We start from the raw sequence: 14,340 nt of genomic DNA, 5'->3' as shown, positions 1-14,340 counted from the left end.
CAGTTTCCAATGCAATAATAACTTTTTATTTTCAATTGTACCCTCCAATTAATACTCTGCACACTACTTCCAAAGTATTACTTTTAAAACTAACCAATAGTTAATAAGGATAATTTGGTAAAATAACCATTCTCTTTCTTTTAATCATTGCATTTCTTAATATGTGTGTAAACACCTAAAACGACACTCATTTTGAAACGGAGGGAGTAGAACTTAAGGTTGAAAGTTCATATGTTTCTTACCTGAAGCTAGAACCAACGCAATGCATAAAATTCCTAAGAGAAAATATTGGGAAATGTGTTTTGCCATTTTTTTTGTGAAAATTTAATCTTAGAACTGAATTATTGTTTGTTCTCGCAATATGCATAGCAAACTTCAACTTTATTATATAGTACTCATGATATGTGTTTGCTTCTTTTTAATTATCGTATTTGTAAAAATCATTTTTTTATTTGTTTGTCGTTTTTAGATTTTAATATAATATTAATTATTATTTTGTCAATAATGCCCTTATTTATATGTTGCAAATAGTGATATAGCATGAGATAATGAAAATGATTCTATATTTATTTTTTTATTGTACAAATTAAACTAACTTTATTGGCTGTCTTGATATTTGTAAAATGTCATAAAATCAAAACTAGTTAAACATGAATGGTAGGATTAAGAATTTTGAGAAATAAAACTAAGGAGAATTAGATAGAAAATGAGAATACAGGGTACGTTTGGATATGTTATCCATAAGTTAACTTTCTATCAATTGCTTTTGGGTCATGCTAACATACGTTCTTATGACACATGTTAAGAATTTCACAAAAAATTATTTTATCTTCATAAGTGTAGTTACATTATATATGAATATTAGAATTAGATCGTATTAATTATTATTTGTTAAGTAACCTTTTTTTAAGGGAATGATAAGTAACTTGTTATTCATTTTTAGAAAAAAGAGGTATGCGGGCAGCTCTTCTTCATTTTAAATTTTTGTCTGGCTTAAAGGTGAACTTTTCCAAGAGAGCCAATTGGTTGGTGTTAATGTTGCGGGATCGTGGCTATCAGTGGTGGCCAGGTTGCTTCAGTGTAGTGTGGAATCTCTGCCTTTTGTGTATTTGGGGTTGCCTATTGGTGGTAACGTGAGACATCTTTCGTTTTGGGGACCTGTTATTGAGCGTATTAACACTACTAGAAAAACGCGATTTAGAGACGGATTTTAGGGAGGGAAGACAATCCCTCACTAATAGGGACGGATTTAGGGACGGATTTTTGTATTTTCCACAAAACATGAGTTGCCAAGCATTAGTAACGGAAATGTTTAAATACCCGTCACAAAAATTCCGTCACAAAAATTCCGTGACTAAATCCCTCACTAAATTCTTTAACTGTATGTTTGTGACGGAATTTGGCATGGACTTTATCCCTCTCTAATGGATCCCTCACTAAAACCCTCACTAATATCACTTACATAACTCTATCCAAGGCATCCCTCACTAAAACCCTCACTACTATCAAAACTGAATTATTTCCCCCTCAATTCTTTTCACGTTTTGGTTTTTCCCTCCTCTCTACTAAAATATCCCCCCTCTTCTTTTTTTTTTTGGCTCACAAACACCCTAAAATAATTATCCAACAAAATTTCATACTCAAACCCAAGAACTCAATATTCACAAACCCTAAATTAACCAAAAAAATTTCCCAAACACTCAACCACTCTTCAGATAAAAAAATTTCCCAATTCACGTCAAATCTAAACCAAAGCTCTTCTCAATCCAAAAATGAATCGCTCCAAAGTTCCAAATCTGAACCAAATCTATCGATCCCAAACAGCAAGCTCTTCTCAAAAACTAATCGCAAGCTCTCATCTTCTCAGAATCGCACACACCTTCACGGAATCGCTGTCATCTTCACGGAATCGCATTCATCTTCACGAAATCGCAAAAGCTCTTCTCAGTCCCAAAATCGGTTAGTTTCAGATTCTTTTGTCAAGGTTTCAATTTTAAATTTCTTCCCATTCTCATCTTTACTAATTTATGTGTTTAATTTGTAGATTCTTCTGAATTTGATGTTGAATTTCTCCTCACTGTGCTCATGCTCTCACAATACAGATCTTCACTGAATCTCACTCCCAAAAGTGAATCTTCTTCCTTCTCCCGAAATCCTTTCTCAAATCTTCAGTGAATCTCAGAATCACGGTAACCACTCTCTCAATCTCAGAATTTATTTGTTATTTATTTTTATTTTATTTTTATTTTTTTCAGAGTTTTTTTCTTCAGTGAAATTGATGTTTGTGATACTGATGTTGTTTTAATTTATATATATTAACTGTGATTTTCATCATGGCCTTACTTGAAGTGACACTTGGATTTTGGGTTCGAATTTTGTTGATATGTGATATGGTGTTGATACAATTTAGAGCAGGGTGCTGTCCCTGATATAGGTCATTTAATTTTAAGAAATCGTCAAATTTGTACTTGGTTAAGCTTTTATGACTTTAAACTTAGTTATAAAGATACGACTTGTTGCTTTAACTTTGATAGCATTTTGATATTTATTTGAATTTATTTACACTCAAAACAGAACATACAGCGCATAAAAATGTATGTATTGTACATTATGTATGAAAACTGCTTCAGTTTTTGTATATTTGAATAACACAACTCGTTTTCTATTAGAGAATGAACTAATCTGTTTTTTTTAGAGAATGAACTAATCTGCTTCACTGTGCTCTTTTAGAGAATGAACTAATCTGTTTTTTTTTTGTGTATGCAACTTTTGATATATGCCCACTTTTTGATGGGGCATGGGAGTTTTTTTTGGTGAAAACAAGCTGCTGGTTTTTGGCTGTTCTGTTGCTTTTGGTGGATTCTATCTGACCTTAACAGCACCTTCTGCTGTTCTTCTGTGCTGAGGTACCTGCGCAGCTGCTTTGTAATTGTAGTTTGGCCTGCTGTCCCAGCCTTTTATGTTTGTTCCCTTGGTAGTTTTCTGTTTTTGCATTTGGTAGGATAAGAAGTACTCATACCGACATGATAAGAAGCTTTTCTTACAAATAACCATTGAACTTTCTTCTGACATCTGTGTTATATGTTTTAGATATGTCCAGATTTTGATGTGTTAATCAAATATATGTTTTAGATATGCATCCAAGCTGAAGATGTTTGTTGATGACCTTCCTAATATGCCCAAAGTATATGGCTACAAGGTTGTAGATGGCGTTCCCAAATCAAAGTGTCTCAAGATTGGCATGTTCAAGAAGAAATGGGTATGTTGCTGTTTTTGTTTAATTTCCTCATTACATGCGAATATCCTCTTATTTTGTTGTCTTTATTGTACCATTCCAAATTCATTCTTTACTTGTTTCGATAGGACTATACCACAGTTCTTGAATTTCAGGAGCTAGATAACTTTCTTTCTTATCTTGAAGTTGTGTGTGATAAACTATCTCTAGATAAAATATCCTCAAAATCAAAGGATATTGCTGTAAGTTAATACTTCATGACCTTATTGAACTTGATGAATATTTAGTATTTAGTCTATTGTTAAGAACTGATGCTATTTCTAATTGTTTTAATAGATCTGCACTGAAATAATTGTTCATTTATGCTAGTTGTTGGGAACTAGTTATACACTGATGTTATTTTTATGGAGGTTCTACACTGATGCTAAATGTTAAGCACATATGTAGCAGTCTGCAAGTGTATGTTTAATCAATTAGCTTAAAAGATATTAAGAAATAATATAAATGTACCTATGACTTAGACTGAGCACTGACATTTCAATTCTTTTTTTTTTATTCCATACCAATCCTAACTCCACTTGATGCTTCAGTTTTTGTAATATAGGCAAGCAGTGAACACAGTATAATAATGTTGCTTGTGGGAAAAATAATGAATTGTCTTGACAAGAAGATATATCAGAATGTTAGTTTGTTTTTGTTGACTGAATGAAGTATGAAATTATTACTTGTTAGTAAAATATTATTATTTTGCAGGATGAGTTTGAAAAAAGGATTATTGAGAGGGATTCACATGAGGAGGCACTAGGGGATGATGTTTCTAGACATGAAAGTGACAACATTATCTTCTTAGATGTTGTTGGAGGAGTAAATAAGAAGGGTCGTATATATGGTTTGGGCCCGGAAGCTGGGAAATATAAGCCATTTAGATCTTCCATATCTGATGGCATCTTACATTCTGAATTTGAACAAATGAGGGCTGAAAACACATCACTTAAAGAGAAATTGAAGGCTCATGAGAAGTTGATTCGTGCATCGCGGGAGCAAATGACTAAATTGATGGAAATGATTTCTCAAGGTCATCTACACCCACCTCTACCTCCATCTACTTGATATATAGATATATAGTATGTATAACATATGGTTATTTTGATAGCTTGGTTGCAAACTTAGTTAATGTGCTACTTCTAGTACCATTAAAAATGTTTATGCGTTTCTTATGAAACTTATTTTGAGAGTTTCCTTATGACTCATGTATTTTGAGAGTTGAACAATGGTTGTAAACTTATTAAGTTTCCTCATGACTTTTATGGTGATGGGTATGAAGACAATTTATCAATTGTTTTTTATTGTATATTTATAATTTTCAACAAGTTTAATATAGTAAATATATTTACAATACTAATATAATTAATTAATGAAATCTGGTTTGAGATTTGTCATTAAATTTCTGTTTGAATTAGTGAGGGAATTTAGTTTCATCACAATTAGTGATGAAATATGCCTTCACAATTTGAGAGGGAATAGCAATCCGTCATTAATTAGAGACGGAAATATTCGTAAACAACTATGGAATAGTCCCTCACTATTAGAGAGGGAACAAGAATCCCTCACTGATTACTGACGGATTTGCCAAAGTTTTCTGGTGCATATATAGTGACGGATTTATATGATTAGTGAGGGATTTTATCCGTGTCAATTAGGGACGGAAACCAAAATCCCTCACAAAAATTTAGCAAGGCCAATATTCTTAAGGGATTACCGGTCGTCACTAAATCCCTCACTAAATTCGTTAGTGAGGGAATTATGGTAGTTTAGTGACGGATTTCTACCCTCTCTAAAATTGATTTTTCTAGTAGTGTAAGGCTAGACTGTCGGGTTGGAAGTCCAAACATTTATCTTTGGGTGGTCGTTTGGTTCTGCTGAAGTCTGTCCTCTCATCTTTGTCTGTTTATGCTCTTTCTTTTTTCAAGGCTCCGGCAGGTATCATTTCCTCTATTGAATCTCTTTTAAATTGTTTTTTTTTTCGGGGGGGGGGGGGGGGGGGGGGGGGTGAGGACAACAGGAAAATATCATGGGTGGACTGGAATTCTGTTTGTAGGAGTAAGGAGGTTGGTGGTTTGGGGGTAAGGAGAATTAGGGAGTTTAATTTTGCTTTATTAGGAAAATGGTGTTGGAGGTTGTTGGTAGATAGGAATAGTTTCTGGTTTAGGGTGATGTCGGCCCGTTATGGAGTGGAGGGCAGCCAGTTGTTAGAAGGAGGTAGTGACACCTCTTTTTTGTGGCGGGTCATCTCTACCATTCGTAGGGAGAACTGGTTCAGTGATCATGTCAGTCGCGAGGTGGGTAACGATAAGCTCACTATGTTTTGGTCGGATGTGTGGGTTGGTGGTGTGGCGTATAGGGAGCGTTTTAGTAGATTGTTTGATCTTTCGCTCCTTAAGGAGGTGTCTGTGTTTGATATGTGTCAGTTAGGATGGGGGGAGGGTGGTGAGGCTTGGAAGTGGAGGCGAGGGCTGTTTGCGTGGGAGGAGGAGGCCGTGGGGGAACTCTGTTTATTGCTTCGAAATGTGACTTTGCATGTTGATAAGGAGGACATGTGGCTTTGGAACTTGGAATCGAGTAAAGATTTCACTGTTCAGAGTGCTTATAAAATTCTGAATCAACAACAACAAAGTGCCACTACGGTTTCTTCTAAGCTTCTTTGGCATAAGGATATTCCTTTGAAGATTGTCCTCTTTGCTTGGCGTCTGTTCCGTGATCGCTTGCCAACTAAGGATAATCTGTTTCGTCGTGGAGTTATAGCTGCTGAGGATAGATTGTGTGCGGGTTGTTGTGGCTCGCTAGAATCTTCTTCTCATTTTTTTTACACTGTACTGTTTTTGGGAATGTCTGGCATCTGATTCATCGCTGGCTAGGTTTCTGTTCGGTTCTCCCTAGTGTGCCTGCAGATTACCTCATTCAGTTTGGTTTTGTTGGTGGTAATTGCTCCAAGGTGCGTCAATCTATTATGCATCTGATTTGGTATGCTACTATGTGGGAAATTTGGAAAGAAAGAAATATCAGGTTATTTAATGGTAAAGTTTGTCCAACTTATCAGATTGTTGACAAGATTAAGTCACTTTCTTATATGTGGTTAAATGCGAAAATTCCTAATCTCTCTTTCAACTACCATGGCTGGTGGCTTAGTCCGTTCACTATGTTGGGCATAGGCTAATAATATTTCTTTCTCTGTTTTTTGCTTTTGCATTTTGTTTCCCATCTTTCTGTAAATAGTTTGTGTCTTTCGTTTTTTTCCTGGTACACCTTGTGCTAGGAAGAACGCTTTGATTGAGCAAATATTCCATTTTAACCTCTTAAAAAAAAGAAAAAAGAAATCATTTATTTATATCAAAATTTAAATATAGAATGGGCTTAGGCCCTCTTTCATTCAAAAGAATAAATAAATATACTTATATACAAACACTCGTCTACTACACGACTAAAAAGAATTCCCAAAAGTTAGAGAAAGAAGTTGGGAGAAAGGAAGAAGCAAATTTTTTACTTACATGCAGAAGAAGTATCATTTATCTATCAAATGCATGGTATTACACAATTATTCATGCAGTTTATTTACGTATGGAAGAGTGACATTAACATTACTTTCATAAAAGTCAGAGTTAATTCCTTAAAAAAGAAGAAGAGATAATTAATTGATATCTGTACTATTATATTCTATACTATATATATATAAAAAAAAAAAAAAAAAAAAACCTTTTCGATTCTTTTGGGTTGATTTTTTTCTCTTTTCAAAAATACCCTTAATTTTCAGTACAAATTAGATAGATAAAAATCAATTTAAATATTAAAAAAAATGTAACAAACATGATATGAATATATATATATATATATATATATATATATATATATGTCTGATATTTTTTTTCCTTTATCATTTAAAAAGTGTAACAAACAAACTAAATGAGTATATTTATACTTACTTTTTCATTATCCCAATTATACCCTTAAACAATTTTTTCTATAATAAAATTGTTGTTGGTGTCATTAAAAAAGAATTTAGATTATATTTTTTGTTATATTGTGCAATTGTTCGTGTCGTTGAAATAAATAATCATGGTTAGTTTGATTTTTTATAACTTGAAAGAAACAAACATTTATAATTTTTTAGTTTTAATCAAAATCAAAATTTCATAAAAAAAACACTGTTCATAATTTTCAAATGTTAGCACAATAAAAAGAGCAGAAGGACAGGCACTTGAGTGCCCGTCTTTTCGCTAGTATGAATAATATCGTTCATTTTTGTAGAAAAGTAAAACTAATAATGAAAATTTCACCTCAGAATGAAAAACTAATAATGGATTACTCCCTCCGTTCCTTTTTAAGTGTCGTTTTCGAATTTTAACACAAAAATAGCAAAGTTTATTTTTGCACATTTCTTTCCTATTATACCCTCATTTTAATTCACTAATATATATACTTTCCAATTTTTTTGCACACACTTTATCTTTCCAATAAATTTATTATGTAACAAACAATTGTTAGTTACTACTCTCTTTCTCCAACAAATTTCTATTTATTTGCGCACTTTATCTTTTTTTTTCATAACAAACAATTTTCAATTTTCTAAATATTGTGCAAATATTTTTAATTATTTTAAGTCTATATCAAAATTATTCAAACTTCACATTAATCAAAAGTTAAGAAAAAATTAACTTTCCTCCAACTCCTTTAATCAAAATTATTGCTTCAACTATGACCTTAACCAATGTTAGATTCACACCGTGTGACATAGATTTGAAAGTTAATATTACTCCTTTACCAGATTTAAATATTGTTGTTGAAACATCATTAACAAACCAACCTATATTTGATTTTGAGGAATCGTATGAAGATAACTTAGAAGAGGAGACAGAAGAGAGCATCAATGGTGCCATTATCATATGCAAAAAAAAAATTGTTTAAATTTGAAGATAACAAGAAACAAATTTTGTTTTAAAACAAAACAAACAAACTTTGTTTAAAAAAAAACTTTAGTTTTCCAAATATATAGCATTGATTGAAAAATATAAGAGTAATTGACAAAGGGTATAATTGACAAATCATACCTTTAAAATACAAAAACGACATTTAAATAGGAACAAAAAATTCACCTTAAAACGTCACTTAAAAAGGAACGGAGGGAGTAGAAAGTACTCCCTCCGTTCCTTTTTAAGTGTCGTTTTAGAATATTTAGACCGAGCTCTAGAGGCTTCTAGAAGCTGGTTGAGGCGACGCCTTGGGAAGGGCGCGCCTTGGGCCTTAGAGCGTTTCTGGAGGACGCTAAGGCCTCTGAGATGGTCTAAACACCCTTTTAGAGGTCTTTTAGGTCCCTAGGAATATATTGACAGTCCACAGCCCCCCAAGCACGAGTCTTGGGACAAGGCGAAGTGATTAATTTACCTTAAAAAATTTCTATGCTTTTCTTATATTTTCATGTGCATCTTTGGATGCTATCATCTGAATTTTGAGAGCCCCCAGGGTGATTCTTCTTTCTTTCATAGCCCCTAGGGGAGTAAATCCTTGATTTTGACTTGATCTATGTGTTATGTGGGTTGACCGTTCACAGCCCTGCAAGCACTAGTCTTGGGACAAGGCAAAGTGGTTTGTCAAGCTCCGGCGGGTTGAGGACTTAATGGCGTGTTATTGTACATGTTTACGAGGCGAGTTCTTTGTCCTTTTTTCTGACGAAAAGATCCAGCAGTTCAGACTTCATGACCTTTCAATGGTCGTGGCGTGTTCGAATCCTGGTGGTTTCTACCACGTGTCTTCTATTGTGTCGAGGGTAGGCGTGTTTTTCTGTGTGATTTAATTAATGATAGAGTTATTGAAATTATTAATATTTTTCTACACTATTATTGGAACAAGTTGGGAATTGTACTCCTGCAAAGCGTTCGTCCGCTGAGAAATACCAAGATGACATTGCATCTGATGCCTATAATCCAAAGCAATTTTCTTCCACTAAGTTGGCCAAACACATCAAGAAGGAATGGTTGACCTTTTTTTTCGTCTGCTTTTTTGAAAACATGTCATCAACTCTTGCGAAGTTATTTGACTTGCATGTGTAATTAGGTTCTGATATGTTAGCTAAGATCTCTAACTAGAAAATAATGGTTGTTTCCAAAATCTCATCTGATGAAGAAAATGCATCAACATTGTTGAAACAAATGGAAATTAACATCTCTGTAAAAAATTGTTGAAACAGGATGCATACATTTAAAGATAAAAATGTTTACATCATTCCATGGAAACACATTTGTAGAAACAACGATGTTACAAACTACATAATATAACTTTCATGCAATGACACCTAATCTTAATCATTGAAAAGCATGAGAATGTTTACTATATAACTGCACCAGTTTCTCTTAATCAAAATGAAAGAGACACTTTTTATACAGCAAAGCTTTATAATGCTTTGTGTCATCCCTTTAAAGAGTAGAACAAGAATTTGTTGGAACAAAATGTGTTTAACAATAAACCTTTGAGAGTTTTGATGATAACAAGGTATTAAAAATTGTCAATTTGATAAGCTAATATTTGTTCAAGTGTACATGACCATAGACAAAAATTTGACATCTTAAATAGGTTCTGGAAGAACAAAAGAGAGCTAAGGAATCAACAAAAAGGAAGCTTGAAACATCTGAAGAGAAGTGCTCCTGAAGTCAAAGTGCTCCTGAAGTGATGACGTTGAAGGTGAGAAAAACACAAGAAGGAGGGGTTGAATTGGGTTAGATTTTTCTTCGATTCTCCTAAACTGAAGCACACTGATCAGAAGCAAAGTGAGACAGCTTCTGAAGTGATATTCATGATCTAAATGCAGCGGATAAAAACAGAGAGAGAGAGAGAGAGAGAGAGAGAGAGAGAGAGAGAGAGAGAGAAGAAGAAGAAGAAGAAGAAGAAAGACACAAAGCAATTATACTGGTTCCTTCCACAATCCGGAAGTAGTCCAGTCCCCCTTGCACTTCCAAGGAGAGTTCACTAAAATGTAATATCTGATTACAATTGCTCAAACACACAGCAAGAGACTTCCTTTGCTCAAGCACACTTTGCAAGAGTCGTCCTATGCTCAAGAACACAATCAAGAGACTTCTATGATCAAGCACAACTGCAAGAGACTTCTAATCAAACAAGATTACAAAGAAAAATGTTTGAGGTTGAACACTTGATATACAATCAGAGGTGCTCACAATACAAATCAGATACAAACTCTTAAGTCTTTAGAATTTCTAAGATATGAACTTGAGAAACAGAAATTTTAAGTAAACTTTGGATGTAGAATGATTTCAACAGAGTTTTGACGCTTTCAAATTGTTGTAGAGTCTTGTTCATTCTTCAAGTATTCACTCCTATTTATAGAGGTGTGAAATGAACGTTGTAAGTGTCAGCACATCAAAAAAGAGTCGTTGTTGAAGCTTGATCATTCACCAATGATTCCTTGCCTGATTTAGTTATTGTCCTATGAAGAACCAATTTGAAATCCATTCCACTTGAGAGGGAACATTTCTGCAGGCTTGGTTGTATATTCAAAGTTGTTATCTTGTCTTGTAGCAGAGACACAAAACAGAGTAGTGGAGAAGGTGGTTGTACAGTTCGTACATAGTACAATGTCAACGCTCTTGTTCCTTTTTGAAAGCAAATACCTTCAAATACTTTTGAAATGACCGTTGCAAAGTTCCACTAGTCTTCTGCCATCTTTAGACGAGTTTCAATCCATGAAACAACTCTTGAATCCTTGAATTCTACAAATTCAGTTGATCTTCAGCTTCTGGTGAAAATAGCTTCTGATGAGGTTGCTTCTGAGTAACTTACTTCTGATGAACTTCAGCTTCTGATGACGTCATCATCTTCAGGAGCACTTTGTCTTCGGGAGCACTTTTGACTTCAGGAGCACTTTTCTTCAGACGCTTTAAAGCTTCCTTTTAGTGATTCCTTAGCTCTCTTTTGTTCTTCAGAACCTTTACATGATGTAAATTTTTAACTATGGTTTTGTACACTTGAACAAATATTAGCTAGTCCAATTGACGATTTTTAATACCATGTTATCATCAAAACTTTCTAAGGTTCATTGTTAAACACATTTTGTTCCAACAGACGTCATCAGAAGCAAGTTCATCAGAAGCATCTCATCAGAAGCAAGATCACCAGAAACTGAAGTCCATCAGGAGATGCAAGACTTAAAGCCTCAAGGGATGTTCAATGAATTTAATCTCATCTAAGCGTTGCAGAAGACTGGAAGAGTGAAGCAACAGCTAATTTGAAAGAATTTGAAGGCATTGGATGCTTGTTCTTTAAAGAGTGTTGACAAAGTACAATTGTACGAAGTGTACAACCACTACCTCCACTACTCTGTTTTTGTCTCTGTTACAAGACAAGAAAAACAGCTCTGCCTGCAACGATGTTCCTTTACAATGGGAATGGATTTGAAATTGATCCTTCATAGGACAATAACCATATCAGGCAAAAGATCATTGGTGATTGATCAAAGCTTCGAACGACTCTTTTTGATGTGATGGCAATTCACAACGTCTCTTTCACACCTCTATATAAAGGAGTGAAGACTTAGATAATGGCAAGACTCATACAACAATTTACAAGTTCCAAAACTCTGTCAAAATTGTTCTGCATCAAAACTTCACTTAGAATTTCTTTTCAAAGTTCATATCTTAGAAATTCTAGAGTCTTAAGAGTCTGTATCTGATTTGTATTGTAAACACCACTAATTGTATATCAAATGTTCAACCTCAAACAATTTTCTTTGTAATTCTGTTTGATTAGAAGTCTCTTGCAGTTGTGCTTGAGCATAAGAAGTCTCTTGATTGTGTTCAGGAGCATATGAAATCTCTTGCAGTTGTGTTTGAGTAGTTTGAAGTCTCTTGCTAAGTTTAGCAGTGAGCAATTGTAATCAGATATTACATTTTTAGTGAACTCTCCTTGGAACTTCAAGGGGGACATGACTACTTCCGGTTTGTGGAAGGAACCTGTATAATTGCTTTGTGTCTTTCTTCTCTCCCTCTCTCTATTTTATTTGCTGCAATTAGATTCTAAACATCACTTCAGAAGTGGAACTCTATCTGCTTCTGATCAGTGTTTTCAGCTTAGGAGAAAAAGAAGAAAAAGCAAACACAATTCAACCCACCCACCCCCCCACCCCCTCTTGTGTTTTTCTCACCTTCAAACAATGTGACCACTTGTCAGAAACTCATCTTAAGAAGGAAGAAGCGCCAGGAGTGCAACCAACACTTCAAGCTCAGTTCAAAGATAAGCATAACAACCCAATGTTCGAGCCTTTTGTCGACAAAGATAAGAATGAGTAGACGGAAAATCCTTGATGAAAGTGATAACCCTTGCAAACTCCATGACTTCAGCAAGTTGTCATATCCCCAGAAGTTGAAGAGAAAAGACCTTGCTACATTTACTGGGAGCTGTAAGGTAATATTTCAAGGACAAGTTACCTTTAAAAAAGAAGGACCGTGGACGTTACAATTCTATTGGGAAGTTGTCCGTGAAAGAAGCTCAATGTAGTCCAGGGGAAGGCATAAACTTGACTCCAACATGGCTGATAGGAAAGTTCGAAAGTATTCTAGCACAACCATCAACTGTCAATCTAACACATGCAGAAGAATCAATCAAAAATCCAGATGGAGTGGAGAACGATGTAGTGGTGCAAGAAGAAAAACCTTCATTAAACTTTGTGACATCAGAGACTCAAAACAATACTCACTTGTTGCAAGAGTCTCAACGACACTTAAGGAGGACGAGCACATATTCCGCTAATTTTCGATTTAAACGACAATCCATGTGGAGATGATTAGCTTACTACTTTATGACTTGATACAATTTAATGCATTTACCAATTCATCGAATACACCATCAAATATAATTAATCTTGACTTTTCAAATTTCAAAAGTGAAGGTAGTTGGTAGATGTAAATCATTAGAATACACTCTTGGAGTAAAGGTATCTATAGAATGAAAGAAAAAAGGGAAATTCTTCCCTACCCACCTCATTATAGTGGGTTGTTTACCCATCCTTACTTGTCAAGTAATAAGTGGTCCACGTGGACTAACTTTATTAAAAAAGGACAAAAACCTTTGAAAGCAGATTTTATAAAAACCGTCTTAACAAGTCTAATACAAAATAAAATAAAATAAAATAAAAATGAAACATTGGTATCTTCGAAATCCAAAAGGAAAAATTATCCTTCAACCTTGGTGTTTATGTCCAAATTATCAAGATATCCCGATAATAAAGGCACAAATTAGATGGTGCAAAGAAACAACTTGGTATTATCTAAAAGAAGATTTTGATTATTTTCTTTTTAAAGAATATGTAGAAAAATCTTGGCTTTTAGAGAAAGAACTCAAAAATTTAGCTAGAAAAATAATGGATGGTCTTATAAATCCATTTGGAAAAATAATACCACAACCATTCATATTAAATCCTAGTTATAACGAAATAACTAAAGTAAAAAATCAAATTAGATGGTGTAGAGAAACATCATTCTGGTTTTTAATGATCGAAGATGATTATTTTACATAATGGGAGTATGAAAACTTAGCAAATCTTTTAAGTCATAGGTTACAAAAATTAACAGATGGCTAATAAAGGATTAAGTGAAAATATACAAGATATTTTTGAAAATCTAAAAATACTTCAAGAACGATTAGATAAGATAGTGGAAGTTCTACTAGAAAATGAGTTCAAAGAAAAACTTGAAGAAAAATTATTTAATCTAGAAGAAAATCAAAAATTGTGAGATGAAAAACTTTGCTTAAAAATCTAGAAGAAAAACTTTGCTTATTTAATTGATCTGTTAAAGCTCTTACCTATAAGAAATAAATGTCTAACCCTAGAAGAATTACAAACTTTTGTCAAAAAAGAAGGGGGAAATATGATAGAAATTTCAGAAAAACCTGAAAAATTAGAACAAGAATCTCACTTTTTCGCTCCAAAACCATAATGGACGAAACAGAAGAAGAGATAGCCAATCAGTTACAAGAATTACAAACCCTAATGGCTACCCTAGACATTAGTGAAAAAGGGAAAAACATCGAAGAACCAAAAGATG

The 14,340-nt window shown here is 33.9% G+C and overlaps 2 protein-coding genes and 1 long non-coding RNA gene across 4 annotated transcripts in view; 2 read left to right on the top strand and 1 right to left on the bottom strand.

The window, feature by feature from the left end:
• Positions 1–309, bottom strand: part of LOC146938021 (uncharacterized) — a 38,621-nt gene extending 38,312 nt beyond the window's left edge. Inside the window, exon 1 of the long non-coding RNA XR_015031097.1 lies at positions 243–309. This is a non-coding gene — a long non-coding RNA (uncharacterized LOC146938021). The remainder of the gene's footprint in view (positions 1–242) is intronic.
• Positions 310–2,783: 2,474 nt separating this feature from the next.
• Positions 2,784–4,586, top strand: LOC146938020 (uncharacterized). Of its 2 annotated transcripts, XM_085752074.1 has the most exons (4): positions 2,784–2,906; positions 3,133–3,259; positions 3,364–3,477; positions 3,989–4,586. In XM_085752074.1, the coding sequence occupies exons 2-4, from the start codon at positions 3,152–3,154 to the stop codon at positions 4,343–4,345; spliced, it is 579 nt and encodes a 192-aa protein (XP_085608200.1). In that variant the 5' UTR covers positions 2,784–2,906; positions 3,133–3,151; the 3' UTR covers positions 4,346–4,586. The 2 variants fall into 2 exon arrangements, with proteins under 2 accessions (XP_085608200.1, XP_085608201.1); XM_085752075.1 differs by lacking the exon at positions 3,364–3,477 and having other exon boundaries at positions 2,789–2,906.
• An 862-nt stretch (positions 4,587–5,448) lies between these two features.
• Positions 5,449–6,449, top strand: LOC146938019 (uncharacterized). Its single transcript, XM_085749568.1, has 3 exons — positions 5,449–6,061; positions 6,151–6,227; positions 6,333–6,449. The coding sequence occupies exons 1-3, from the start codon at positions 5,449–5,451 to the stop codon at positions 6,447–6,449; spliced, it is 807 nt and encodes a 268-aa protein (XP_085605694.1).
• The last annotated feature ends 7,891 nt before the right edge of the window (positions 6,450–14,340 follow it).

The sequence above is a fragment of the Medicago sativa genome, chromosome 3, assembly GCF_051527215.1.
Source record: "Medicago sativa cultivar Bolivia chromosome 3, Bolivia_mono, whole genome shotgun sequence".
NCBI lineage: Eukaryota > Viridiplantae > Streptophyta > Magnoliopsida > Fabales > Fabaceae > Medicago > Medicago sativa.
This window is presented reverse-complemented; position numbering and strand designations above follow the sequence as displayed.

Coding starts and splice junctions, on each gene's coding strand:
- LOC146938020 (XM_085752074.1), top strand. CDS start 3,152: ATGTTTGTTGATGACCTTCCTAATATGCCCAAAGTATATGGCTACAAG. Junction 3,260..3,363: donor GCATGTTCAAGAAGAAATGG/GTATGTTGCTGT, acceptor TTGTTTCGATAG/GACTATACCACAGTTCTTGA. Junction 3,478..3,988: donor CAAAATCAAAGGATATTGCT/GTAAGTTAATAC, acceptor ATTATTTTGCAG/GATGAGTTTGAAAAAAGGAT.
- LOC146938019 (XM_085749568.1), top strand. CDS start 5,449: ATGTCGGCCCGTTATGGAGTGGAGGGCAGCCAGTTGTTAGAAGGAGGT. Junction 6,062..6,150: donor TGAGGATAGATTGTGTGCGG/GTTGTTGTGGCT, acceptor ATCGCTGGCTAG/GTTTCTGTTCGGTTCTCCCT. Junction 6,228..6,332: donor TTGGTGGTAATTGCTCCAAG/GTGCGTCAATCT, acceptor CCAACTTATCAG/ATTGTTGACAAGATTAAGTC.